The sequence below is a fragment of the Carcharhinus amblyrhynchos genome, chromosome 18 (assembly GCF_965287045.1).
Source record: "Carcharhinus amblyrhynchos chromosome 18, sCarAmb.v2.hapA, whole genome shotgun sequence".
NCBI lineage: Eukaryota > Metazoa > Chordata > Chondrichthyes > Carcharhiniformes > Carcharhinidae > Carcharhinus > Carcharhinus amblyrhynchos.
The window spans coordinates 30532302-30559280 of record NC_137341.1 but is presented as its reverse complement, the minus strand read 5'-3'; the positions used below and the strand labels follow the sequence as shown (position 1 = coordinate 30559280).

At 42.7% G+C, this 26979-nt stretch overlaps 1 protein-coding gene across 1 annotated transcript in view; it reads right to left on the bottom strand.

Annotated features, from left to right (window-relative positions):
• Window positions 1-11810: 11810 nt before the first annotated feature.
• The window catches only part of LOC145354673 (protein disulfide-isomerase-like), a 42872-nt gene continuing 27703 nt past the window's right edge, over window positions 11811-26979 (bottom strand). Inside the window, exons 6-11 of the mRNA XM_080206108.1 lie at window positions 25795-25920; window positions 23136-23333; window positions 17257-17377; window positions 16131-16312; window positions 15968-16039; window positions 11811-11885 (exon numbers count right to left, since the gene is read on the bottom strand). Of these exons, the coding sequence (XP_080062234.1) occupies window positions 11811-11885; window positions 15968-16039; window positions 16131-16312; window positions 17257-17377; window positions 23136-23333; window positions 25795-25920 (774 nt within the window). The remainder of the gene's footprint in view (window positions 11886-15967; window positions 16040-16130; window positions 16313-17256; window positions 17378-23135; window positions 23334-25794; window positions 25921-26979) is intronic.

Below are 26979 nucleotides of genomic sequence, written 5' to 3'. Positions count from 1 at the left end.
AATGCGGGGAGTACGTGGAATGAGAGCACGGAGGGTGCTCTGAAGGTCCGGATCAAAGGTCTTGATCAGATTGTTGAGTTGACGAGTGTGTTCTTTGGTCGGATCTGTGGGTAATTGTCTGTAGTGTTCCTCATTGTTTAGTTGTCGGTACACTTCTTTACAGTAATCCGTTCTGTTCAGTATGATGATGGCCCCTCCTTTGTCTGCTGGTTTGATGACAATATTGCGGTTTGTCTTGAGAGCGTGGATGGCGTTGCGTTGTGCTTGGGTGATGTTCGGGGCTGTCTTGTGAGTGCGGCTGATGAATCTGGTGTTAACGCACCTCCTGATGGTTTGGGCATACAAGTCCAGTCGAGGGCAGCGGCCTTCCGGAGGAGTCCAATTGGATTCCTTCCTCTTAGGCTGTTGCACTGCGGATCTCTCTGTCGGCTGTTCTGGTTCATCGACTGTCTCACTGTGTTCGTTGCTGGCCTCTTGGGGTTTGTGGAAAAACTCCCGCAGCCTCATTCGCCTGATGAATTCCTCTGTGTCCGCTGCGAGACTGATGGGGTCCATTCTGGTGGTGGGGCAGAAATTGAGCCCTCGGCTGAGAACTTCGATTTCATCTGGTTGAAGTGTGTAGTCCGACAAGTTGACAATGGACCTCCCTGTGGTAGTGCTGTTTTCTACTGTGGTGCCGGGGGAGGCTTGGTTGTTGCTGGCGGCGATGCCGAGTTTCTCAAGTTTCCTATTCTTGGTGTGCATGTAGGTGGTGTAGTTTCTTTGTCTCATCTGCTTGGCAGAGTTTCGCAGAGTTTGGCATTCAGCCTCTGACCTTCGGGTAAGCATTCTCCAAGGCGGCCTTCATGACACACGACAGCGCAGAGTCGCTGAACAGAGACTGATAGCCAAGTTCCGCACACATGAGGACGGTCTCAACAGGGATCTTGGGTTCATGTTGCACTATCTGTAACCCCCGTGACTTGCCTGGGTTTGCAAAACCTCACTTACTGTACTGTCTGGAGACAATACACATCTCTTTAAACTGTGATCAGTGCTCCTTCCACTCACATTATCAGCCACTTCAGGTCTTGAACAGCAGGTTAGGTGTAAAAATTCGCATTCTAATCAGTAATCTCTAAACTGTCTGTGCTTTATGTGCTCTGTCTGAGGCCAGAACTCTCCATTCACCTGACGAAGAGGGTGTCCCTCGAAAGTTTGTGAGTATATTATCAAATAAATAGGTTGGACTAAAACCTGGTGTTGTCAAATTTTTACTGTGTTTACGCCAGTCCAACGCCGGCATACCCACATCATGACTACTATCAAGGTAGTGAAGGCCAGAACCCTTACAACCTTTAAAAAGTATTTGGGTGAAACATTAAAACTTTCAAGGGTATGAGGCAAAGTGCTGGAAAATGGGATTAGTGTGACTTTAATGATTGTTATTGTCACTGCAGTCTCAATGGGCCTTTTCTGTGCTGTATGACTCTGACTCTTAGACTCCCAGTGCAACACCTTCCTGGCTGGACTCCACTGTGCTGCTGGATGTATTCTCCCAGTAATAAAGCTCATACCCAGGGTCGGTGATGGTGATGTCTGGGACATTGGCTGTAGCGTATGACTCCATGAGTATTTCTGTGTCAGGCTGTTATGATTTGCAAGCTAGATTTGGGGTTAGGACATTACTGTTAGAACAATTAAGCTAATGATAGAATTAGGATAATAAGGTTACTGCATTAAGATTACACTGAGGCTTGGAGCATTAGGTTTAGGTTGAGGGTAGATTATATTAGGGTGCATTAGAGCTGGTGCTTTGGAGATCAGGTGTGTTGGAGTTAAGGGTTAGGGGTTAAAGTGAGGATATTTGGATAAAGGGATCTTTCCTCCTTGTGTTCATTTTACTCCTTTCTTGTGTTCTATTTCACTGCTAGCTGCTACTTCTAATTAGCTCCCACTTTATATTCTTGTCTGCCCAGTTATTATTGACATTATCCATACCCAGCTGGACTTTATGGTCTTGCAGTTTTAGTATTTTGGCACTACCTGGGCAATACAATCACAATATGCACCCCCCAACCCCATATTGTTTTATTTCACCAGTATTCAAAGATTCTGCTTCCACTGCCTTTTGAAGAAGAAAGTTCCAGAGACACACGACCCTCTGAGGTAAAAAAAACTTTCTCCTCATCCTTATTTTAAATGGGCAACCCCCCCTCATGTTTGAACAGCGACTCGTCCACAAGAGGAAACACCCTCTTCACATCTACCTTGCCATAACGTTCAGGTTTCAATCAAGTTGTCCCTTACCCTTCTATAGAATCTTTGGATTTTTTTTACCCCCAAGAAGCTGTAGAGGCTGACTGAGCCCTTGAACATTTTCCAGGTTGAGATTGGTAGGTTTTTAATCAGTGGAGGAATTAACGGTTATTGAGAGAAGGCAGCAAAGTGGACTTAGCGAGCATCAGATCATCATTTTATTGAGTGGCGGAACAGACTCAAAGGGCTGAATGGCCTATTCTTCCTATTTCTAGTGGTCTTGAGCTCTGGTGGATTCAAACCAAACCCATCCAACCTTTCCTTATAAGACAAGCTGTCCATTCCTGAAATTTGCCTGGTAAACCTTTACTGAGCTGTTTTTAACAAGATTACATCTTTCCTCCGACAAGGAGACCAATTCTGTATGTTGCACTCCAGATGTGTTCTCACCAATGCCCTGTACAACCTACATTTGTAATCAATTCTCCTCATAAATGCTGGGTGTGATCAGGGGAGAATCCTCGCCCCATATTCAAACAATTCAATTTTCAAAGTTTAACGTTTGAATGTGTTCTTTATGCATTCTGTCTCCTTTAAATAGCTTGCTTTCTTTACTGGTACAATATTGCCATCTAGTGGTTTGGTGTGATATCTGCATACTTGTAGAAACTACTAAAGATTTGGATCTAATGCAATATAAAAAACAAAATACTGTGGAGGCTGGAATCTGGAACAAAAACAGAAAATGTTGGAAAATCTCAGGTCTGACAGCATTTGGTGGTGAGGGAATAGAGCTAACATTTCGAGTCTGGATGATCCTTCGTCACTCGCCTGTCCCAAAGTTATCTAACATTGCTGCTATCCTGAAGTACTAAGTTTAAAATTTTCATTCTATTTATTACATTTTTATATTTAAAAGTTATGTAGGAATTGAGCCTGGTGAAGTTCCAGCAGGGGGTGTGAATAGAAGCATGGAGCTTCCTCCACAAAGACCTAGCACATGCAAGATGGAGCCATATATTGATTTATTATTGTCACACGCAGTAACATACAGTGAAAAGTATTGTTTCTTGCGCACCATACAAAGCATATCATTCATAAAGAAGGAAATGAGAGAGTGCAGAATGTAGTGTAACAGTCATAGCTAGGATGTAGAGAAAGTTCAACTTAATGCAAGGTAAGTCCATTCAAAAGTCTGCCAGCAGCAGGGAAGAAGCTGTTCTTGAGTCGGTTGGAATATGACCTCAGACTTTTGCATCTTTTTCCCGAAGGAAGAAGGTGGGAGAGAGAATGCCTGGGGTGTGAGTTGTCCTTAATTAAGCTGGCTGCTTTGCCGAGGCAGTGAAAAATGTAGATAGTCAATGGATGGGAGGCTGGTTTGCATGATGGACAGGGCCTCATTCATGACCCTTTGTAGTTCTTTGTGGTCTTGGGCAGAGCAGGAGCCATATCAAGCTGTGATACAAGCAGAAAGAATGCTTCCTGTGGTGCATCTGTAAAAGTTGGTGAGAGTCATAGCTAACATGCCAAATTTCCTTAGTCTTCTGAGAAAGTAGAGGCGTTGGTGGGCTTTCTTAACTGTAGTGTTGGCATGGGAGGACCAGGACAGGTTGTTAGTGATCTGGACACCTAAAAACTTGAAGCTCAGATCCCTTTCGTCCCCGTTGACATAGATAGGGGCATGTTCTCCTTTACGCTTCCTGAAGTCGATGGCAATCTCCTTCTTTTTGTTGACATTGAAGGAGAGATTATTGTTGCCAGATTCTCTATCTCATTCCTGTACTCTGTCTTGTCATTGTTTGAGATCTGACCCATTACGGTGGTGTCGTCAGCAAATCGAATTGGAGGTGAATTTGGCTGCAAAGTCATAGGTATGTAAGGTGTGTTGTAGGGAGTTTTAAGGCACCGGTGTTGAGGATGTTTGTGGAGCAGGTGTTGTTGCCTATGGCCTCCTCCTGTGCTGGAATGTTTATAATTACATATTCTGTTTGATGGTACCTGCCCAGAACATAAACCAAATCAGGTTTCATTTCTTCATCAATGAATTGTTTGAATCCATACTATAGATTTGAGCTTGGATTTAGGCCTGGAGTCTGTGGCCTTGAAGGCTTTTATTTTTGGCACTGCTTGGGCAATCCCAACACACAGTGAGTCATATTCTTTTGGGGGAGAGTATTCAAGTGGGAAGGGGGTGGAAGCCGTTTCTCCTCCAGCCCCCCCACCCCCCCCACTCCACCCCCCCACTCCTGCCTCCTGAGTTAATTTATTCATGTTGTAAGCTTTATTTCATTGTCTCTGCCACTCTTAACTGGACTACATTTTGCATTGACGCCTGCTGAGTTTTTCTTGCCATTACCTATCCCTTCCAGGGGTTATAATTCAAGGTCTGTGCTAATTACTTTCAGATACTCAGTCATCAAATAATCTTTCTTGGACAGCAAAGAAGAGTGTATTTGCCGGAGAAACCTCGAAACGGTTTACGCACTATCCTCCGAGGAAATTTACAAACTTCCTCACCAAATAGAACTGTCGCTCAAGCTCGCTTGCATCTTTGTTTCTTGGTCATTGGCTCATTCTAAGGGGCCACAGGTGACTTCAGCTGGCTCAGTGTTCAGTAGCCATTCTTGCACAATGCAAGTCATTCACATTCTGCCTGCCAAGGTAACACAGTTTATTATATTTGATTCAGGAAGTGCTTTAATTTGCAGGATGCAGGTTGAACAGGGACCTCAACTGTTCTCTGTCTTTATTAACGATTAAAATGATGGGAAATAAAAGCACTTATTCAAGTTTGTCCGTGACACACAAAACCGGCAGCATTGCAAACTGTTTCACTAACGTAACCTAATGCAGAAACGATTTACCAGGGATGACGGACTTTAATTGGGGCAGCACGGTGGTTAGCACTGCTCTACACCTCCTGAGGGACCTGGGTTCAATTCCAGCTTCAGGGGACTGTCTGGGTGGATTTTGCACATTCTCCTCGTGTCTGCATGGATCTCCTCCAGGTGCTCCGGTTTCCTCCCACACTTCAAAGATGTGTGGGTTAGGTGGATTGGCCATGCTAAATTGCTCCTTAATGTCAGGGAGATTAGCAGGGGTAAATATGTAGAGGTTTAGGGGATATGGCCTGAGTGGGATTGTTGTTGATGCAGGCTCTATGGGCTGAATATAGGGATTCTATCATCCTTTAATTGTGTGGATAGATTGTGGAGGCTGGCTCTGTTCTCCTCAGGGAAAGAAAGGTTGCGAGGAAGTTTGATAGAGATCTTCAAAATCATTGAGTTAGATTTAGCAGCAATCTACTGGCTACAATACTGGGGGAGGGAAATGAGAGATGGATAGCCCATTGCCTTGTCTACCCCTGATCTATCCCCCAAAATGCAGACTGTTAGTGAGGGCCAAAATCAGCCACCACCCGCCGTATAAAAATAAATAATTCAATATGTCTGACATGGGAAGACAGGCAAGGGTGGGCTGCCCATTCTTTAGAAAGAAGGGGAATCCTATCTTCTTTGGTTTGCCTTTTGCCAGATCCCTCCCCAACCAACAGTCCTGAGATTCTTTGAGCCCAGGATCCATTTGACTCTCGATTGGCTCCACTCACATTTATCAGCTGGCAGATCCTGAAGGTGGGACTCCCTCCCAGTGAGGGGCCAAAGTGCTGCTACTTCCCTTGTTGGTGCCGCCTGCAGCATGTATCATTGTGGGTTGGACTTTTCATTCATCAGTCAGTCCTCAACCAACCTTTCAGCTGGGGCAAGTAGCATGCACCGCCCCATTGCCCTGGCCCTCCCCCACAACACAGTCCCATAAAATTCAGCCCATGAGGGGTCTGGAGACCTCAGATAGAAAGAAATCGTTCCCATTGGTGTGGAAGAGTCAATAATCAGAAAACAGCAGGTGAGGCGGTGCTGGGAACCAGTCAGAGGTTAGGATCTGAGGTAGCATTGCCTGCGAGCGTGATGGGGATTGGTTCAGTTGAGGATTTTATCAGGGAATTGGGTATGTTCCCCTTGAGCTGAAAATGCCAGCAGTTGCAGAATGAATGGAAGTGTGGGGCTGGGGTTAAATCGCACTCTGAGAGCCAACCTGGACGGGCTGAATGACCTCCAGTGCTGCAACCATAAACAGGACAACTCTGAGCTATATTTCCAGGTGCTGGAATAATAGACTGAACTCATGTGACTCCATGAGCTCCTATTGTCAACCCACACGCCATTGCAGGAAGTATTTATTCCTGTTTTCCTAGCCCAAATCAATAATGATTGATATATCACTAATCTACCCAAAGCAATTTTCTAAGGTGCTTTCTTTCAGCTTGCTGCAATTCCTTCAACATTATTCAACATTCTGATTATTAATCAGAAATGTTGTGTAGAGTGGTTAAATGTATGACGTGATATTATGGACTGGTAGATTCTTCAAATTTTTTCACAGGATCTAGACATCACTCAAAGTCCCATCTCTAATTTCCCTTGAACTGAGTGGCTTGCTCAGCCATTTCAGAGTCAACCACATTGCTGTGGGACTGATGTAGTCATGATGTGGGTATGCCGGCGTTGGACTGGCGTAAACACAGTAAAAAGTCTGACAACACCAGGTTTTAGTCCAACCTATTTATTTGATAATATACTCGCAAGCTTACTGATGTAGGCCAGACCAGGTAAAGGTGGTAGATTTCCTTCCCTGGGGGGATGTTTGTGAACCAGCTGCATTTTTACAGCAACCTGTCAAGCGAAGTGGGCTTTATATTCCAGATTTATTAATTGAATTATGGACAGTATAGTGGCACAGTAGCTAACAGTGCTGCCTCACAGTGCCAGGGACCCAGGTTCAATTCTGGCTTTGGGTCACTATCTGTGTGGAGTTTGTGCATTCTCCCCCGTCTGCATGGGTTTTCTCCGCGTGCTCCAGTTTCCTCCTTAGTCCAAAACTGTGTGGGTTAGTTTGAATTGCCATGATAAATTGACCCTATTGTCAAAGGAGAAAGAACAAAGAAAATTACAGCACAGGAAAAGGCCCTTTGGCCCTCCAAGTCTGCACCAACCATGCTGCCCGACTTAACTAAAACCCCCTACCCTTCCGGGGACCCATCCCTCTATTCCCATCCTATTCATGTATTTGTCAAGACGCCCCTTAAAAGTTATTGTAGTATCCGCTTCCACTACCTCTCCCAGCAGCAGGTTCCAGGCACCTACTAATCTCGAACAAAGAACAACCCAGCACGGGAACCCACCTCTATGTAAAAACTCTGCCTCACACATCTCCTTTAAACCTTGCCCCTCGCACCTTAAACCTGTGCCCCCTAGTAATTGACTCTTCCACCTGTCAGGGGGATTAGCAGGGTAAATGTGTGGGGTTACGGGAATAGGGCTTGTATGGGATTGTGGTCAGTACAGGCTCGATGGACCAAACGGCCTCCTTCTGTACTATAGGAATTCTGATTCTATAATTCCCTGAATTTAAATTCCAGCAGTGGCCGTGCTGGCATTTGAACCCCTGACCTCAGAGCTTTAGCCTGGGTCTCAGATTACTGGTCCAGAGAGATTATCACTACAGCACCATCTCCCCAGAGATCTGGTACTCTTTGAGTCAACATTTATCCGAGAGATATTTTAAGGGAGACATGTTTAATAGAAGCTCTGTGCTAAAGAGATCAATGATACTCAGCAACAAGCCTAAATTCCACTTTGGCGGGAGAATCAGATTCGATCATCGCTGGGGAATCCAGCATTGCAGAATGACAAATAAAAAAAAACATTAAAACAGAACAAATACACCAGGCAATACACAGCATCTTAATATCATATCCCAGCAGGACACATGAGGTTCTTCCAGCCTTCCATTGTAAAAATTTGATGTTAATATTGCAATGTTGTTTTGCACGCTTGGTGACTCCCTGTCGTGTCATTCTTTTCATAGAATTCCCTCTCTAATGTGATTTGGTGACACTGTTGTTGCAGGTTATAGCCAGTGTGTGACAGTCTCTGCTACAGTGTACAAAGCAAAACCTTTTATTTTAATTCTTGTGGTTTAAAATTGAATTTTTACTGTGCCAGGCAAGAAACCACCCCTAGTTCCAGTTTTTAAATATTTAGATAGATGGATACATAAATATATTCTCCCTCCAACTTAAAAGCAATGTTTGGAATGTCTTCAGCTCCTTCTTTTGTTGGTCTATGATCTTTCGACCTCGTTTAACCCCTTTAACCCCTAATGGAGCATTCACTGAGGCCTCATATTCCCTCAACTCTTTCTACCCCTCGTTAAATTTCTGTAGAATTTTACATCCTGCTGCATCTCTTGCCATTTTGGATTGAATCTGCTGATCCACTGCGCTGCCTTTTATCTCCCCTGCCCTCCCATCAGCTTCATCCTGATGTTCCTGAGCTTTTCTTTCATGAAGGACAAGAAACTCTGCCTCTCATGGCTCCCAGTATATATTTGACTCTCTGTTTTGGAACGACCTTCATGGCCAATAGTCCTGAACACCTAGCGACCCATCTCTCCAAACAGATATCTGATTGTTTTTGAATTATCCACCCCAATCTGTCCTCCACATCAAGGGCTCTCTAAACCTGAAAATTGTCACCCTCTGATCAAAAGGATTGGATCCTGAGTTTAATCTACTCAGGGCCAAATTCATTTGGAAATTTCATGTTCGGCAAACCTGAGCCTTAGAAATATTGTCCTGCACATTGGATGTTCGGCTGGGAGAGGGAGTAGGGCGGGGCATGGGCTGAAATAGGAGTTAAATCAGGCAATCCTGAAATGGGTGCAGAGGCTGCCAGGTGTGGGGCTGACTTGGGGCCTGGCCCCTGTGTTCCAGCTCTGTGTTTAAATAAATAAAAAGTGATAATAAAATAGAAAACATCTCTCACCCTGTCCCCCCCCCCCCACATATACCCTTTCTGCCCCACCCAAGCCAACCTATGACAGAGGGTCATCAGCAATTTTCTCTATTTACAGATGCTGCCAGATGTGCTGAGATTTTCCAGCATTTTCTGTTTTGGTTTCAGATTCAAGCATCTGCAGTAATTTGCTTTTAAGCCAACCTGTGCCCACCCATGCCCTGCACTAAATCCACTATGCCAACTTAGTACCCCTCTATGCACCCCTCATTGCTCCCACATCCTGTCTGCCAACCAAGTCCCAGTTCATGCCAATTCATGCTCCCACACAGCATACTTTGCCTTTACTCTCTCCGTGCCACTCACTTAGTATCCTTTGACAGTTTCTTGACAGCTTTGAAAGCTTTGGCACTTCCTGAACAGCTTTTACACTTCCTGAACAGCATTGGCACTTTCTGGACAGCTTTGACTGCTGGACATTTCTTTAATTGTTCCTTGATAGCTGGACAGCTCTTTGACATTTCCTTGATAACTGGATAGTTCTTGACAGCTTGATAGCTCCAATGAATTTGTACTTAAAAAGTGCATAATCATATTCACTTTTAACAATTCCAAAGGGTGCCTTACCTTTCCCAAAAGTGTCCCAGGACACTATCCAAAGAGGCACCTTGGCTATCTAAATGAATTAACCAAGTTCAAGTGAGCCTGTTATAAACTGCACTGCCATAAGTTTGAATGTATGAAGGGGGTCAATATCTGGTGGGAGAGATCTTTAATTATATTTAAATATATTAAAATGAATGTAAATAACACCCATTATTGGCATGAACCTCATTATATCACCGGTGAGATCGTGATTTTTAGGACTTTGCCAATTCTTGACCCCTCCCCCATTCCCATGGATGGTGAGTGTGGGCTCAAGATTGCCCCCTAGAGATTGGGCTGATTTAAAATACAAACTGGTATGCAACAAGAGAAGCAAAATAAGCATCTGTGTATTTGAGCAGAATCAGAACTGTCTTGAAATTCGGAGTATTGGGTGGAGTTGTGGCTACAGAACTGCAAAGTGTCTGGAAATAGACAATGGATATACATTAATACGTGGCGGATCTCGTCACTGTATGTTAACAGCTAATCGGGAGCCATTAACATGTACCTTAGGTCCACTGAAGCCAGAATTCTGCTATGTAACATCATTGAATGTGCAATCATGAACAATCTCCGAGCATCGTATATGGCCTCTGGGAAGATGTGCTTCAACAGGACTGCATGTAAAAGTCACAATCTTTCTCTGCAGAGTTGGCTGTTTCCAAGAGTTCACATCCTTGTTACAGTGATATTGAAGTCTGCTGTAATTCTGCATCCAGTCAGGGTCTCATCGTGGTTTCTTTGTTTCTCTAGACCACCCTCACTTTGGCAAGTAGTAACCCTCTTTAAATTAAAGACCCAAAAAGATTTTCCCCACAATAAGGGGAATCAGTAGCTATAATATATTTGGATTTCCAAAGAACATTCGATGATCATAGAATCCCTACAGTACAGAATTAAGCTGTTCAGCCCATCAAGTTTGTACCAGCCATAATCCCCCTGACACTTGGGTCAATTTAGCACGGCCAATCAACCTAACTCACCCATCTTTGGGCTGTGGAAAGAAACTGGAGCATCTGAAAGAAATCCACACAGACACGGGGATAACGTGCAAAATTCACACAGTGACCCAAGGCCAGAATTGAACTTGCGATTGTGGCATTGCAAGGCAGTAATGCTAACAACTGTGTCACCGTACTGCACAAAAGGCTACTTCATAGATAAGAGCCCTACCCAACTTCATGCCCATTAGGTTGTCACAATTTTCAGCCAGAGTCAGAATATTTGTTGTTAAACACAGTGAAGAGTGAGCTGAAGGAAATTTTAGATTGCAGTAATATGTTCAGTATAATGTTACCTATCATGGATTTTCCATTCCATCAGCAACTTTTCAGGATCAAAGCGAGGTTCCTTATCCTTTTCACATATTCCTTGTTCAAAAATGTCTGACAATAACATGGTAATGGAAAGGATGGCCGTGATAATATGTGAGAATCTGAGGTGCAGAAGCCACATTACAGGAAGAAGTCCACAGATTCTGATAATAATTGAAAGGTACTTGCTTCTGTTATCACATGTACCTTTAATAGTGTTCCATTTCGCAAATTTCCAATATCGTCATTGGCTGTCTTTGTAGGTTACTGCATGTGGAATGGTGTAATCAAGATGTTACATGAGCCTAATGCATTTGTTAGACTTCAGTTGCCTCTTGCTTGTCCTTTCTCCATCTCTAAGGGGGTAAATTTGTTGAGTGCTAGTGACTCAGAAACCCATTCGATCTGTTGCTCATATTGATTTCAAGCCCAATTTCAGCCCCAGATATTTGTGTTGTTATCCATCATAATAAGCAAATTACTATTTTAAGAAATTAATTTGATTTCATTGTATTTTGTGGCTAAAAAAGTCAGACCAAATATACACCGAATACCTACCAAGTAATTCCCCAAAATAGCTTGCCTGTTAATTTACAAATAATGCAGGTTGTGACAATTTTAAGGTTGTGTTACTGTAAGTCATCTATAATGTAACTAGATTATTCTAACCAAATTGTGAGCAATTAAAGATATAACTGTGGATAAAAAGCTCAAACCATGGTGAACAATTAAAGAGGCTAATCAGCATTTTATAAAATCAAAGTTCTTCCTTTATTTCTTCTTCCTTTATGTCTTCTGTATTACCCTTGGTACTTGATTGTTCACCACGTTTCTATGAGAGGAATAGAAAAAAGATTGAGATGCGAATTGGTAACTCAATTGTGTTACAAGTCTCAGTATGAAATTGGGCGATTTTGTTTGGGGTGTTCCCCCATGGTCCTGCCTCAGATTGGGTGGGAGAATGATGGTGAGATGGATGCTCTAGGGTGGTGATGGCAGCTGCCGGCTCTCAGTTCTAACTGAATCCCTTTCTCCCTCTCCCACCAGAATTACCACCAGCCACTCCTGCCCCACCCATCCATATGCAAATAGAGCAAGTGGGCATGGTCCCGGTTGCCAGCAGATTTTTATGTTTACTTGCACCTGTATTATTGCCAATTCCTAGGCCGCCATGGAGAAGGTTCTGGAAATGGTTCTGACGAGGGGAAAATGCGTTGTTGTGGCCTACTGTTCCTCCATTCAATCCCCTGATCTGTTGAAGCTCTCAATTGTGGCTAAGACCTTCACTTGAGGTGATGGCCTCGTGGTATTATTGTTCAGCTAACTCAGCTAAATGTTCACTGGATTGGGGTTTGAATCCCATCACAGCAGATAGTGGAATTTGAACTTAGTAAAAAAAATCTGGAATTAAGAATCTACTGATGACCATGAAAACTTTGTCAATTATTAGAAAAGTCCATCTGGGTCACTAATGTTCTTCAGGGAAGGAAATCTACTGTCTTCACCTGATCTGGCCTACATGTGACTCCAGAACCACAGCAATAGAGTTGACTCTCAACAGTTCTCCAAGGACAACTAGGGATGGGCAATAAATGCTGGCCAGTCAGCAATGCCCATGTCCCATGAATGAGATTCAATGTAGATGGTACATTTCTGCATTTAGACCATCTATTCAAATAGCAGAGACTGCATTTAAATAGCATCCTTCAGAAACCTTGGAGTGTTTCAGAGTGCCTTACAATCAATGAGGTTGGTTTAAAGTGTCGTTAGTACAGTAATGTCAGAAATGCAGTAACTAGTTTGTGCTCCACCAAGTCCCACAAACAACAATGAGCAGATCCTTTGTTCGGCAATTTGGCTGAGAGTTAAATATTTGTCAGGATAAGAACATTAGAACATAAGAAATAGGAGCAGGAGTAGGCCATCTAGCCCTCCGAGCCTGCCCCGCCATTCAATAAGATCATGGCTGATCTGAAGTGGATCAGTTCCACTTTCCCGCTCTCTCCCCAAAAGCCTTATTCCCTTGTCTGTCAAAAACTTATCTACCCGTGACTTAAATATATTTAACGAGGTAGCCTCCACCACTTCAACGGGCAGAGAATTCCAGAGATTCACCGCCCTTTGAGTGAAGAAGTTCCTCCTCAACTCCGTTCTAAACTGCCCCCCTCTTATCTTGAGGCTGTGCCCTCTAGTCCTGCTGTCCTTTCTGAATGGGAAGAATCTCTCTACCTCTACCCTATCCATCCCCTTCCTTGTCTTATACGTCTCTATAAGATCCCCCCTCATCCTTCTAAACTCCAACGAGTACAGACCCAGTCTATTTAGTCTGTCTTCATAGTCCGACCCCCTCATCTCCGGTATCAGCCTAGTGAACCTTCTCTGCACTCCCTCCAAGGCCAAAATATCCTTGCACAAGTGCGGCGACCAAAACTGCACACAGTACTCCAGCTGCGGCATCACCAGTACCCTGTACAGTTGCAGCAAGACTTCCCTGCTTTTATATTCTATCCCCCTCACTATAAAGACCAGCATCCCATTCGCCTTCTTGATCACCTGCTGCACCTGCAGACTGGGTTTTTGTGACTTGTGCACCAGGACCCCCAGGTCCCTCTGCACTGTAGCATGCTGCAGCTTTTCGCCTTTTAAATAATAATCCCTCCTACTATTATTTCTACCAAAGTGGATAACCTCACATTTGCTAACATTATACTCCATCTGCCAGGTCCTCGCCCACTCGCTCAGCCTATCCAGATCCCACTGCAGACTTTCCACACCCTCCACGCAATTTGCTTTTCCACTCATCTTCATGTCATCAGCAAATTTCATCACCCTATACTCAGCTCCCTCCTCCAGATCATCTGTATAAATGGTAAACAGTTGAGGCCCCAGCACCGATCCCTGCAGCACTCCACTAGTCACCAACCGCCAACCAGAATAGCACCCATTGATACCAACTCTCTGCTTCCTATTAGACAACCAATCCTCTAACACCTTACCCCCGACTCCGAGCACCCTAACCTTCTGTAGCAACCTTTTGTGAGGCACTTTATCAAATGCCTTTTATAAATCTAAAAATGCCACATCCACCAGTTCCCCTCTGTCTTCCACAGGATACTGTGGAAAACTCCTTTGGAATATAGTATATCCACCTGAGAGGGCAGATGGAGATTCTATATAATATCATCTCGAACACTGAGCCTCTGACTCAGTAGCTCTCCCTTAATCAAGCTGGGTTAGATTATGTGCTGAAGTCTTTGTGGTGGAACTTGAACTCAATTTTCTGTTTTTTGTCACAAGTAGGCTTACATCAACACTGCAATGAAGTTACTGTGAAAATCCCCTAGTCACCACACCCTGGCACCTGTTCGGGTACACTGAGGGAGAATTTAGCATGGCCAATGCACCTAACCAGCACGTCTTTCAGACTGTGGGAGGAAACCGGAGCACCCGGAGGAAACCCATGCAGACACAGGGAGAATGTGCAGACTCCACACAGACAGTGACCCAAGAAACAGGAAAATGCTTAGAACTTAACCAAATTATTTTAAATTGTATTAAGCTTAGATTATACAAATGCAAAAAGTGTTGCTGAAAAAAAGTCATATCTTATGTTAGACACCACGGGTGGGATTTTACGTACTCAGTCAACCTGAGACTGGAAAATCCTGCCTGAGGTCAACAGACATTTCCCTTGTCTACCCCTCGTCCGCTCCAATTCCGTGGTGGGCAGGGTAGTAGAATCCCAGCACATGTTCTGAGTTTTGTCAAGCACAGGCTGGTTCAGCATGATCAGAATTTTGCCTGTTGCAAATAACTCAATAACTGTTTGATATGATTCACAAGCCATTGTGACATATGGCCTACATACCAAGATCACACTGCTACTGAAATTCATGAACACATTACTGGTGTGATGTCAAGTATGTAAGCCATGCTTCCCAGTGATTGTTGGACGGTATCAAACATCATGTCAATCTACAACTGGGCATCACTTACTAAACAATTCTTATTGCGCTAAGAATTACACTAACAACTGATTTAGGATTATTAGTTGAGCTTACAGCGTGGCTCACTTTTGCATTCCAGAATTGGCAGTTTCCACTCACGAGAGAGACTAGAAATCGAAGGTACAACCTCAGAGTAAAGGGTCGCTCCTTTAAAACTGAGATGAGGAGGAATTTCTTCAGCCAAAAGATGATGAATCTGTGGAACCCATTGCCACAGAGGGCTGTGGAGGCCAAGTCATTGAATGTCTTTAAGACAGAGATAGATAGGTTCTTGATCAATAAGGGGATCAAAGGTTAAAGGGAGAAGGCAGGAGAATGGGGATGAGAATCATATTAGCCATGATTGAATGTTGGAGCATACTCGATGGACCGAATGGCCTAATTCTGCTCCTACATCTTCTGGTCTTGTGCACAAGACCATGTTGCATGCAAAGATAAAGAACATATCCACTCATTGCATCTTTTTCAACTAACAAAAGTTTGGGTAACAGCTGTTCCCTAGTTCATTCCCCATGCCAATGCATTGACTAATTAAAGTCAGTATGCCTGGTTTAAATTCAAACAAAAGCCTGATGGTTAACTATTCCCTGGTGCATTCTCCATGGCAAAATCTCTGCCAATCAGAGTCTACTTGCCAACCAGTCAGCACCCTCTTCTCATGCAATATGTATTATTACTCACTTTGAGATTAGCCATTCTTGTGAATCTGACTTGATGAATGCATAACAAAAAGCTTCAACAACATACCTAGCAACTATTAATTTTTTTTACTGAATTGTGAGACAACTATTAAATATTAAAAATTGTTTCTACTGAATTGTGAGGCAGTACATTGTTAATAGATTCAACTTTCAGCTTTAAACATTACTAAATAAAATGGGCTGGCTTAACGTAATTGAAAACATACCTTTGACTTTTCTTGTTTATCCAAAAATTCAGAAAGAGCTTCAAGAGTCTTAGCCTTGGTATAGTGCACAATCTGTGTGAAAAGAAGTGTTAAGTATTGATGTCAGGATGAAAAAGACACAAGGAAAAGCTTAATAAAACAAATGATTCTGATGGTAACAAACCTTTCTATCTGATCCAGCAGGGAAATATGTTAAACTTGGATACTCTTCAACTATAACTGACTCAACTTCATTCATAGTGATGTCTATCTTAGCAATAACGATATTTTCAGAATCCTTGTATTTCATTCCCAGTTGATCCCAAATAGAATTGATTTTCTCACATTTCTGAGATTGTGGAGAACCTTTAAAGTAGAAAACAAAAGTGTTACTTATTATGCAACAACTATCAAACTTCACTTTCCATGAGTTCCAGCATGTCTTTCAGAATGTGGGAGGAAACCAGAGCATCCGAAAGAACACACGCAGACACGGGGAGAAAGTGCAGACTCCACACAGACAACGAACCAAGCCGGGAATTGAACCCGGGTGCCTGGCTGATGGTTTCCTGAGCATGGAATGAGTTGTAATTCTGTTTGCTCCCCAAGTTTCAGCTGGTTAACATAGTGCATGGGTAAGCTACACAAGAAGTTCTTGCTCTGTGTCAAGTTAGCTAACCTCAGCTGGGATGGTAATTGGGCTACAACATGTTCCCAGAGTAGGATGGGAAATTGGCAATGTTCTCACCCCTGCCACTCTCCAGTAATCCACTGGAAGTGCACATCTGTGGACAATGCATGAGTGAGGTCACCTTTGGGGGCTTTGTTCCCTTAAATCAAATATCCTGTTGGTCTGTGTTGTATTTGCCTGTTGACTGAGGTTCTGGGTGGTGACTAATGCCCAGCGAGAAGTTCAACATCACTAGGAGAGAAAATTGGTGGAAAGAAAGAAAAACATTGTTTATACATACTATTAAAAGAGGAATCCTGAGAATAACATGCATTGGGTCAATATTGAATTGAAATGGGATAAGATGTAATTTAAGCAGATGCACAAAATTGATATAAGTGGGTTGGTTGCCTGTTAAACACCCATCTGTTTACCTTTTCATTAACTTTAGATGTTTGTAGTGGATGGTCGATCCATTATCATGGTTTCATATCTCAATGTATCGAAGTGGGGATAATGGAATGTCTAATAATGTATTGTCCCTAACTGTCTTCATATCATGGTTACATTCAGTTCCAAAATGCTTTGTGACAGAATAGGAAAACTACACAAGAATGATTGGTTCTTACAAAATACTTACAAAACAACACAAAAACACTCTTCGTGATATTAAATACAACTTCATCAAAATTTGTTCCCACAAGCACTTTGACAGGATTCTTGTTCCAGTCTTCTGGAAGTTCCTCACTTAACTCTTGAGGCTGATGAAGTAAATGGAAGTATTAGCCGATGATTCTTTTCTATTGGAATGTTACATTGTTATACATGCAGATTGCCGCATTGCCACACATGTCGATTCTCACATTGCCACACATTCTAAATACATAGCTTCTTAGTTTTAGAAATTGAATTTTAAATGCAAGTTCAGTGCGAGAAAGGCTGGTAAATATCTAAAAGCTGGGAAAGCACAAAGCCTTAAGATAATTACAGTTCAAAGAGTAATTTGTATTTATTGGATAAGGTCAGAGTGCAAGGATGAGGGTCACAAAATGGCAGGTAGGCTTACTTAGCTAAAAACCTGGAGACATGGGGTGGAATTTTACAGAAATAATTCTAAGTGCCAAACAACAGTAAAAATGGGAGAGAATCATACTGAATCATGCTTCCCAGTCAGAATCATACAGTACAAGATTTAAAAAAGCCCGGATGCAATTCTTGCCAGTATATGGGGGGCAGAGTCTAATCTCACCAGGTAAACCAGCTGCTGAACTCCAGGGACACCGTTATGCAGGCATCCTGATCTTCCAGTGCATTAGGAGATCTCCTATCACCCGCCCAAACCCCCTCCACTGACATCAGGACCCACCATCGATCACTCCCTGTGCTAGTATCCCGCCCCTACCAGGTGCCACCCCTGTCCACCGCCCTCCCTACCTATCACAGTCTCTGCAGAGCTCCCCCCTTGGTCTGATTGCCACCTCTGCAGAGTTCCCCCCCCACCTCACCTATCATCACCCCCACTGATCAAAGCCCCCCCCACTTCTGCTGAGTTCTCCCCTTCATTCACTCTGCAGAGCTCCCTGCCATCTTTGCTCCACCCCTTCTCAGGCCCCACCCCCTCATGCCGCACCCTTTGCACTGCCAGGGTGCCAGGTGGGGGCTTCAATAGCCCCCAGCCCCACTGGCGAGGCCTTCACCAATGGAGACCAGCAGTGATTCTCGCTGCTGAGGACCTCGACCAGGGAGCAGGTAAGTGCAAGTGAGTCCGGATGATAGCTAATGACATGCACATTTAATTTGGCTTCTTGCCCTTCCTAGGCATGAAGATAATTTTACCAGCAAATCAGTGCTGGTAAGATCACAAGAGGTGAGAAACCAGGTGCAATGCTGATTTTTTTGCCTCTGGCAATATCTTACCAGTTCAGCTTGCTGAACAATGGAACGAGCTGATAATATTGCACCTATGAAGTCTGTAGTTATTCCAGTAAATGATTTAAGTTATTCATTTTCCACCTCAGAAGTAAGAAAAGCTTAGGAATTAAAAGGTGGCTAATTTGCATTTCAACTTGGAAACAGGCAGTGTGTATCACCTTGCTATGGAGATGGGCGAATCTTAGTCACAGTCTTTGTTATGAATTTACTTCTGTGAATTCGGTAAGTGGAAAGTCAGCACTAAGACTAGTTGATGTTTGGAAAATGGGGGCGGGGGTAGGTGGTTCAAAAATGTTGGGCAAGTAAAACGTGGAAGTGAATTTATAACTTGAATCTTTAGAAAGTTTAATGTTAAATTAATAGTGCTTTCTTTAATTTCACTTTAAACGTGCAATAAAGCTTGTTTTGTGAAAAAATACTGAAATCTTGTGGTTTAGTGCTTTTGGTTAATAGCTGGATGTTCAGATTTCCACTGAAAAACTCCATCCTTCTTCACAGCTGGGATTCTCCAGTGCTGCTGAAGTACATTATGTTTTAGCTGGAATGCCAGATTCTCCATTCTCACTTGCAGCAGGGCAGGAACAGATGAGATGTGTTTTTAAATGCAACGCTAGGAATGTACACCTTTATTCAATGTGCTATCTAGAAGTGCAGGTTCATGCTGGTGCACTCAAACTAATGGATAATCCAATAGCACAAGGTTAATCAGTTTAGCGGCACAAAACTGTGGGACATCCAGCTGGACAAGCGTTCTCTATGATTTGAAGCAACCATGTCCTAGAGGGTAAAGCAGGCTTGGAAATCCATTGGCCTGGGAGCTGATATGGGATCACACACTCAGACAGGCTGCAGGAAGTGCCAGGCTTGAAGAAGCATGGCAGAATGGGAAATGAGAAGGAGCATTCATAAAAAATCAACCTCTATGCTAGTGAATGATTTGTTACAAGCTATTTTGTTCATCAAAGTAAATTTAAGAAGACTATCAGGTTGTTTGAGTACGTCCCTGTAGAGGGTGATAATTTTCCAAAGGCACAATGAAATAAGAGGAGTGGATTTTCCTGATAATCATGTTGATGGGATCTTCCAGTCCCACCAAAGGCAACCCTCCATGGCAGGTTTCCCTGCAATGAGACAGGAAAGCCATAAAAATCATGGCTCACACTGATGGGACCAGAAGATCCCAATGGTGAGTCACCTTCATCATCTGAAAATACACTGTGGGCAGGGGGTGGGGGAGGGAAGGTGTGGAGGATCCCTCCCAAAATTTCACTTCTTAAGACTTTTACAATAGCAAACTAAAATCAATATAGTTCAAACATTAATTAACAGGCAACTGATATATCAAACTTAAAAAGAAGGCACATTTTGAATTAACCAACGCAATTGAAATATGTCTTTGAAAATGTTTTTACTTTGCACCCCACTTCTGGTAGATACAGAGGATGGGATCTTCCAGCTGCGCTCTCCTAAAACAAGAAAATCCCACCCGAGATCAATGGAGCTTCCATGGATGGTTCCGCCCTGTTCGCTACAATTCCTGTGGCTGGTGGCACAGGAAAACTCGCCCCCAATAGAACTAAATGAACCATCACAAAGTCACTCTCAGCCTGCCATTTACCTCCCCTCATCGCACCAGGCTGAAATTTCAAGTGTCATTTGACAACCATTGCACAGCATCCAAAGATTTCCTGGATGCATTTATCACCAGCAAGGAACACCACAATAAATCCTCTCTCTCCCTCAGGTCACAACAGCCCTACCAATCCAGAATTCCTGATATTCCTGTGGTTGACCCCTTTAAATGGTTTAATCAGCTGTGGTAAAACTGTTTTTCCCATAGAGACCTTTACTTCTGCTCCCCATCAGAACTGTTAAGACCTGATCCTGGGGGAATTCCAATTCTCCTGCTGTTTGTTTCTTTGCACTGGCTGCCTCTTGCTCTATGTGCCACTGTGGAATGTGCTAAAACTGGCAACTGACATCTCAATAGATTTCTATTTGAGTTTCTCTCCCTGCGACAACCTGAGGTCACGTGAGTACTTCACCAAACTGAGATGTTTATCAGTAACCCCAATTACAACCTTTCCAAAATTTTCTTTCACTCGCAGCTTAAACAGCTGCCTCACAAAGATTAGTGTTTCTGACAGTTTGTGTAGTTAATGTGAATTAATTGAGTGAAGTGCTCCAATTAAATTAATTTTATGAAAATAAGACATTTAAAGAGATAATACAGCTGAGGAAATGTGAAGACTTATAATCGGATTCAGGTGACAATTACGATCCCCAACATGTGAGAATGTAGCATTGCACTACTGCTTAAAATACATTGCACAATATATTCTCTCATTTGGTAAATAGTTTTGTTCTAGAAAAAAATCAGCAATAGACAACAAAGTCCAGATGGTCTCCTCAAGTCACAATGGATGTTATTGCCTGGAAAGCAGTGCAGGCATGGGCACTTTGTTGTGAAACTAGAACAGTTTCAAATTCCACTCCCAAGTTGGGCAGTGCCATGCAGCAAAGCTTTTTTACTCCACAGACTGTTATTCATAGAAACGTTACTGTGCAGAAGGATGTCATTTGGCCCATCGAGACTGTACTGACAACAATCTCACCTAGGTCCTATCCCCATAACCCCACATATTTAGCCTGCTAATCCTCTAACTATACATCCCAGGACACTAAGGGGCAATTTAAAATGGCCAATGCACCTAACCTGCACATCTTTGGACTGTGGGAGAAACTGAAGCACCCAGAGGAAACCTACGCAGACGCAGGGACAACGTGCAAACTCTACACAGAAAGCTGCCCAAGCTGGGAATCGAACACAGATCCCTGGAGCTGCAAGGCAGCAGTGCGAATCAGTGTGCCACCATGCCACTCCAGCATGGTAGTCATCTCTGCAGGCTTGTGTGCAAAAAACATAGTTGAAGCATCTCTCAAGATGATTCTAATTGTTGCTATACTCATGTCTAATTCCTTTTTCATTTTAGGATGCTCATTTGGAGAGTCCTGTTTAGAGATGAAATCCAGAGAGACATGGATGAGGGGGCCCCAACAACTCACTCACATAACAGTAGTCTATGTTAAAACAGAAGAGGTAAGCTGTTTTACCTTCCCATTGGCACAGTAACCAGATTACAATCAACTGTGTTTAGATGAAAACATACAGCTTTAATGCAACCACAAGATTAAATGGTAGCAATAAGCAATACAAAATGACCATGCCCAAATGGGAGCAGCCACCAGGGTTCAATAATATATACTGGCACAGAGCAATGCCAATGCCAGAATGGGCGTCTCTCAAATTTCTCCCAAGTCCCCCTGTCCCAATCCTTCACCTCTAGCTGCTCCTGGGCAAATTACAACAGAAACCTCCAAACAAGTCCTAAAATCGGAATAGAACATCTTATTCCTGGTATACAGACAGGACCTTCTGCCAAGGTAAGCAGTCAGCTGAATCATAAGTGAGATCTAGCTGTCAGGAGATTTCCAAACTTGCTTTTGAAGTAATTGCTTTTCCAGCTAAACAGCATGATTGTTTCAGTGAGCGTACAAGTTAGCCTTCAATCATAGTTTGGCAACCCCTGCCTGCTGCCTGCTGTGACTGTTCAGTTTCTATTTGCCCACCCGCCACCCATCTTCCTGCTCCATAGCTTGTTGTCACTGTTATTTCACAAACTGAGGAACCAAATGCCTCTTTCTATGGCCATATTGTAGTCAGCAAAATAATGTAACGCCTGTTGCATGGGGCACCTCTGGTGAAACGCAAAGATTGGAACTGCTTGCTTTACCTCTGCGTCTATGAAAGCTCTTTTAAGGAAGGGATGAGATATCCGGGAGCATATTTTAATGTTCCCTTTCCAAGAAGGAGCAACCAACCAGTCTATCATCATCCTGCAACAAAAAGGAAACCTAAGATTTCCCTTTGAGCAATCATTCAATTTTGTTCTCTGATGAGCATATTGCAATGTCTGAAATGGCCACATGAATTTGGTCAGTGTTGTATTTTACCCATGAAATGCAACGTCTTTCATAAAAGTTGCAGCATCGATGGGCCAAAGGGCCTTTTCTGCGCTCTATGACTCTGTCTGATTCAATGAGGTTGTGCCGCCTCTGTTGCTGATGCTGCACCCAATGCTGATTTAAATATACTCAGCACCATGTCGAGCATGGTGACATCACCATGTGACGTCAATAACACAGTGATGAATTGCAGACTGACTGCTGTCTCCTGTTATCCCCTGTTCTGTGTTGTTGTCAACTCAAAATACATTAACGCCAAATCTGACATTTAAATGTGCATAAACATGTAAATGTACATGAGTGGAAGAGAACAAAAACATGTACTAATGCTTCATTAATGTTAATGCAGAAAATGAGGACCCCCCAAGACACCAAGACACCACCCACACCAACATAGATTAGATCCCGCAAACACATATAAGGGTTAAATTTGAAGAGCTTAAACAATGTAATATTTAACGAGAAGCAATTCCTTTAAGCTAATGTATTTTCTTTTGACACTGAGTGCATCGTGTATTTGCTGTCGGTGCCATTTAACAGTGCTTTGTAGAACAGTGATACCTCTTCTTTCTCACTGAGGTAAGCCCGACAGAAAGACTTCACGTTTTCACTTGTGACTTTGTCACCTCGCATTCTGTATCTTATACCATCTGTTGTATTAATCAGACGAACAGCGGGTATGTCCAGGTCCCGAATCCGGAAAAACTCTCTCAAGCGGCCATTCTGACTTTTATCAGTGTCCACCAAAATAAAGATGATCTGAGAAGTTCAGAAAAGGAAAGCTTACAAACAACTAGAGACTTCATCAAAAAACAGGATTGCTACATAATTCTGCACAAGATGGGTTTTTAATTACAATGTTTGAAGTACCACTTAATAGCAAAGAAGTTCTGGACAAAAGGAGAAGGCATGTAGGCAATTGCTTTAATTAAAAAAGCAAGTGCTGAAAAAACTCTGCAGGTCTGGCAGCATCTTTGGAGAGAAACAGAGTTAACAGGCTAGATTTTCCAGTTGTTCCCGCAGCAGGATCTGGTCCTGATGATGATGATCGCCTGCCGTGGGTATCCCGGTGGTGGAAGGCGTGACAGCGGTGGGATTGGAAGATCCCACTGCCGGATAATGGTGAGCCATTTCCTCAGGCATAAAACATGCCATGCTGGGGATTCTGGCCCAGTGTTTTGATTCCAAAATGACTCTTCACCAGAATGGACCTGCTGAGATTTTCCATCATTTTCTGTTTTTATTTCTGATCCCCAGAATCCGCTGCAATTTCCTTTCAGTTTATTTGTTTTATTGCCTCTGCATTTTGATCGTCTAATTGAGTTTTTATCGTGGTAATGCCAACACCCTGGGGGTTATCATTGACCAGAAATGAACTGGACTAGCCATATAAATACTGTGGCTACCAGAGCAGGTTAGAGGCTAGGAATACTGTGGTGAGTAACTCACCTCCTGACTCCCAAAGTCTGTCCGCCATCTACAAGGCACAGGCTAGGAGTGTGATGGAATACTCTGCACTTGCCTGGATGAGTGCAGCTCCAATAACACTCAAAAGTTTGACACCATTCAGGACAAAGCAGCCTACTTGATTGGCACCACATCCACAAACAATCAATCCCTTGATTGCCAATGAACAGTGGCAGCCGTGTATATTGTCTACTGCGCCGCACTGCAGGAACTCACCAAGGTTCTTTTGGCAATTCCTTCCAATCCACAACCACTACCATCTGGAAGGACAAGGAATACCATCACCTGGAGGCTCCCCTTCAAGTCACTCTCCACCATTACTGACTTAAAAATATATCACTGTTCCTTCACTGTCGCTGGGTCAAAATCCTGGAATTCCTTCCCTAACAGCACTGTGGGTGTACCTACATCTCAGTAGTTCAAGAAGGTGGCTCACCATCACCTTCTGAAGGGCAACTATGGGCAGGCAATAAATATTGGTCTAGCCAGCGAAGTCCACATCTCATAAATGAGTAAAAAATAATTGATTAGGACACACTGCACTACCCATGACTCTATTTGCACTGGATTACAGCATGATTCAAACATGTCAAGGTTTTCCACAACTCCATTTGCAAAAAAAAAGGGAATCGCTCTTAGAAAGGGTTTGCATTTCTGATTAATGCATGGCATGAAATAATTCAGGTAACTCATTTTAATCTTCACAAGAAGATTACAGTTTAGATGAATCTGTTCAACTATGACTCAGTAACATCAGCTCAAGCTTCGTGGTGCGTATCGTGTCTTGTTTGGAAACAAGAAAATGAGCTAAGATTGAAGATAAAAATGTAACTTTGATTGGAGATTGTGTTGTGCAGATTGTTCAGGAAGTGTTTGAAGTGTAACATCACTAAGCATTTTTAATTGTATTTCTGGATGTAATCTCACCACGTCTGGCTAGAAACCTGACTTCAAGGGAAATTGAGTGAATAAGAAATGGATGCTGGTATCCATCTGGTTCCAAGATTATAATCAGATGAATCAAGCTCTTTGGTGAATGACTTGCGTTAAATATATGAGCCTTCAATTCCAAATGACAAAAAGCAAGTGGGAGCGACAGAGGGGAAGGAGATTGCCATTGCAATGTAATTACTGGGGACTCTTGTTAAAGTGTCCCTTGTTTTGAGCAATACTTCAAGAGAAGTCAGTAAAAGGGGATAAATTAAATCCCTATTGTCTTTGCCGATTCAATCTCTGTGTCATAACTTCAATGTCTATTGAATTATGTTACACTTCATTCTGAGCATTTATAATTGAACATAAATACACATAATAGTGGTTCAAGAAGGTGGCTCATCCCCCACCTACTCAAGGACAATTCAGGATAGGCAATAAATGCTGGCCTAGCCAGCAACACCCACATCCTGTGACAGAATAAAACAAAGTTACTTAAATACCTGAAAGCTGTGGTTGGAATTTGATAACATGTCAATTTAATGATTGCATCGACGAGGAAGGATATGATTAATCTGTACTTAGCTAGAACTACAGTGCTTAACAGTCATATACTTCTACAAGTGCAGATTATAGATTAAGTTACAATTTCCAGCGCTTGAATCTATTAAACCTGAGAAGCAACAATTAAAACTCAAAACCAAAGAAAATGCAAAATTCACGTCCAGAAATTAAAAAATGTATTATTTTATGGTATCTTTCTCATTGTAATGTAAGATCTTAAATAATTAATGTGATTAGAGCAGACAGAGGAGCAAACCTGAGCCCTGAAGTCGGCAGCAACTTCTTTCACGTCTTTGTAGATATCATTAAACTCCTTCGATGTTTTGTCTACAAATAGCAGAAGGTGACTGGCAATGCCAACATCAAAGATCTTGTCTGAAGACTGAAAAATAATTTTTAGATGTAAAGGAAAAGAAAATGAATCTCTCAAAATTGAATCATTTTGAAATAAGGATGTAAACTAAGACATAACTTAACAGTTTATATTTAGAGCAGCATTTAGGACTCTAAACCTGACTTTCAGCCACTGAGGAAAATTTGAGTTTAATATTTTTATAATCTCCAAGGATTACAAATACAAGCTTTGTGCCGAAAAGGACAATTTGACATGACTTTCCAGAGGTAATAAACACCAACTGAAGAGTGGGGAAAAAAAGTCAGCTAAAGCACTCCAGTGGCAAATATGATAAATGGGCACCAATAAAATAAAATGAAAAATCACTGTTAATGATCTTACCAGATAACAGCTTCAAGTGTCTACTTGACAATCTTTTGTCCGCTATTTTGGGAGAAGCTGCACTTCTAAACATGCCCATTAAAATTACAGGCAACAACAGTAACGTTGTGTTCATATAGCACCTTTAACATTAGAGAATGTCCCACAGGAGCAATGTAAATTTATGACAGTTAGCCAGATAAGGAGATAATTGGGCTGATGATTATAAACAAAAGTTGTTTCCAAGAGCTACACTTTAAGGAGGCTCCTAACTAAGGAAAACAAAATATAGGCAGAGAGGTTGAGGGAGGGAATTCCAGAATTTAGGTCTTGTGGCAGTTGAATGTGTCGCCATTGCTGATGGAGCAATTAAAATTAGGGCTGTTGGAGAGGCCAGTATTAAGGGAATGCAGATATGTCAGAAGATTGTGGACTGGAGGAAGGCTGCAGAGTTAGACTATGTTATAGAGGGATTTGAAGACAAGAATTAGAACTTCAAAAGCTAAGGTGTGCTTAACAGAGTGAATGCAAATCGATGATAACAGGGAGGTGGTAGATGAATGGGATTTGCTCTGAGTTAAGACACATGCTAAAGAAATTTGGATTTGCTCAAGTTGATGGAGGGTAGAAGATGGGGGGCCAGCCGGATGTGTTATCATGGTCCCATCCAGAGGTTAAAGAATGAATGATGATTTCTGTAAATCCAGCTTTGGCAGGGATGGATTC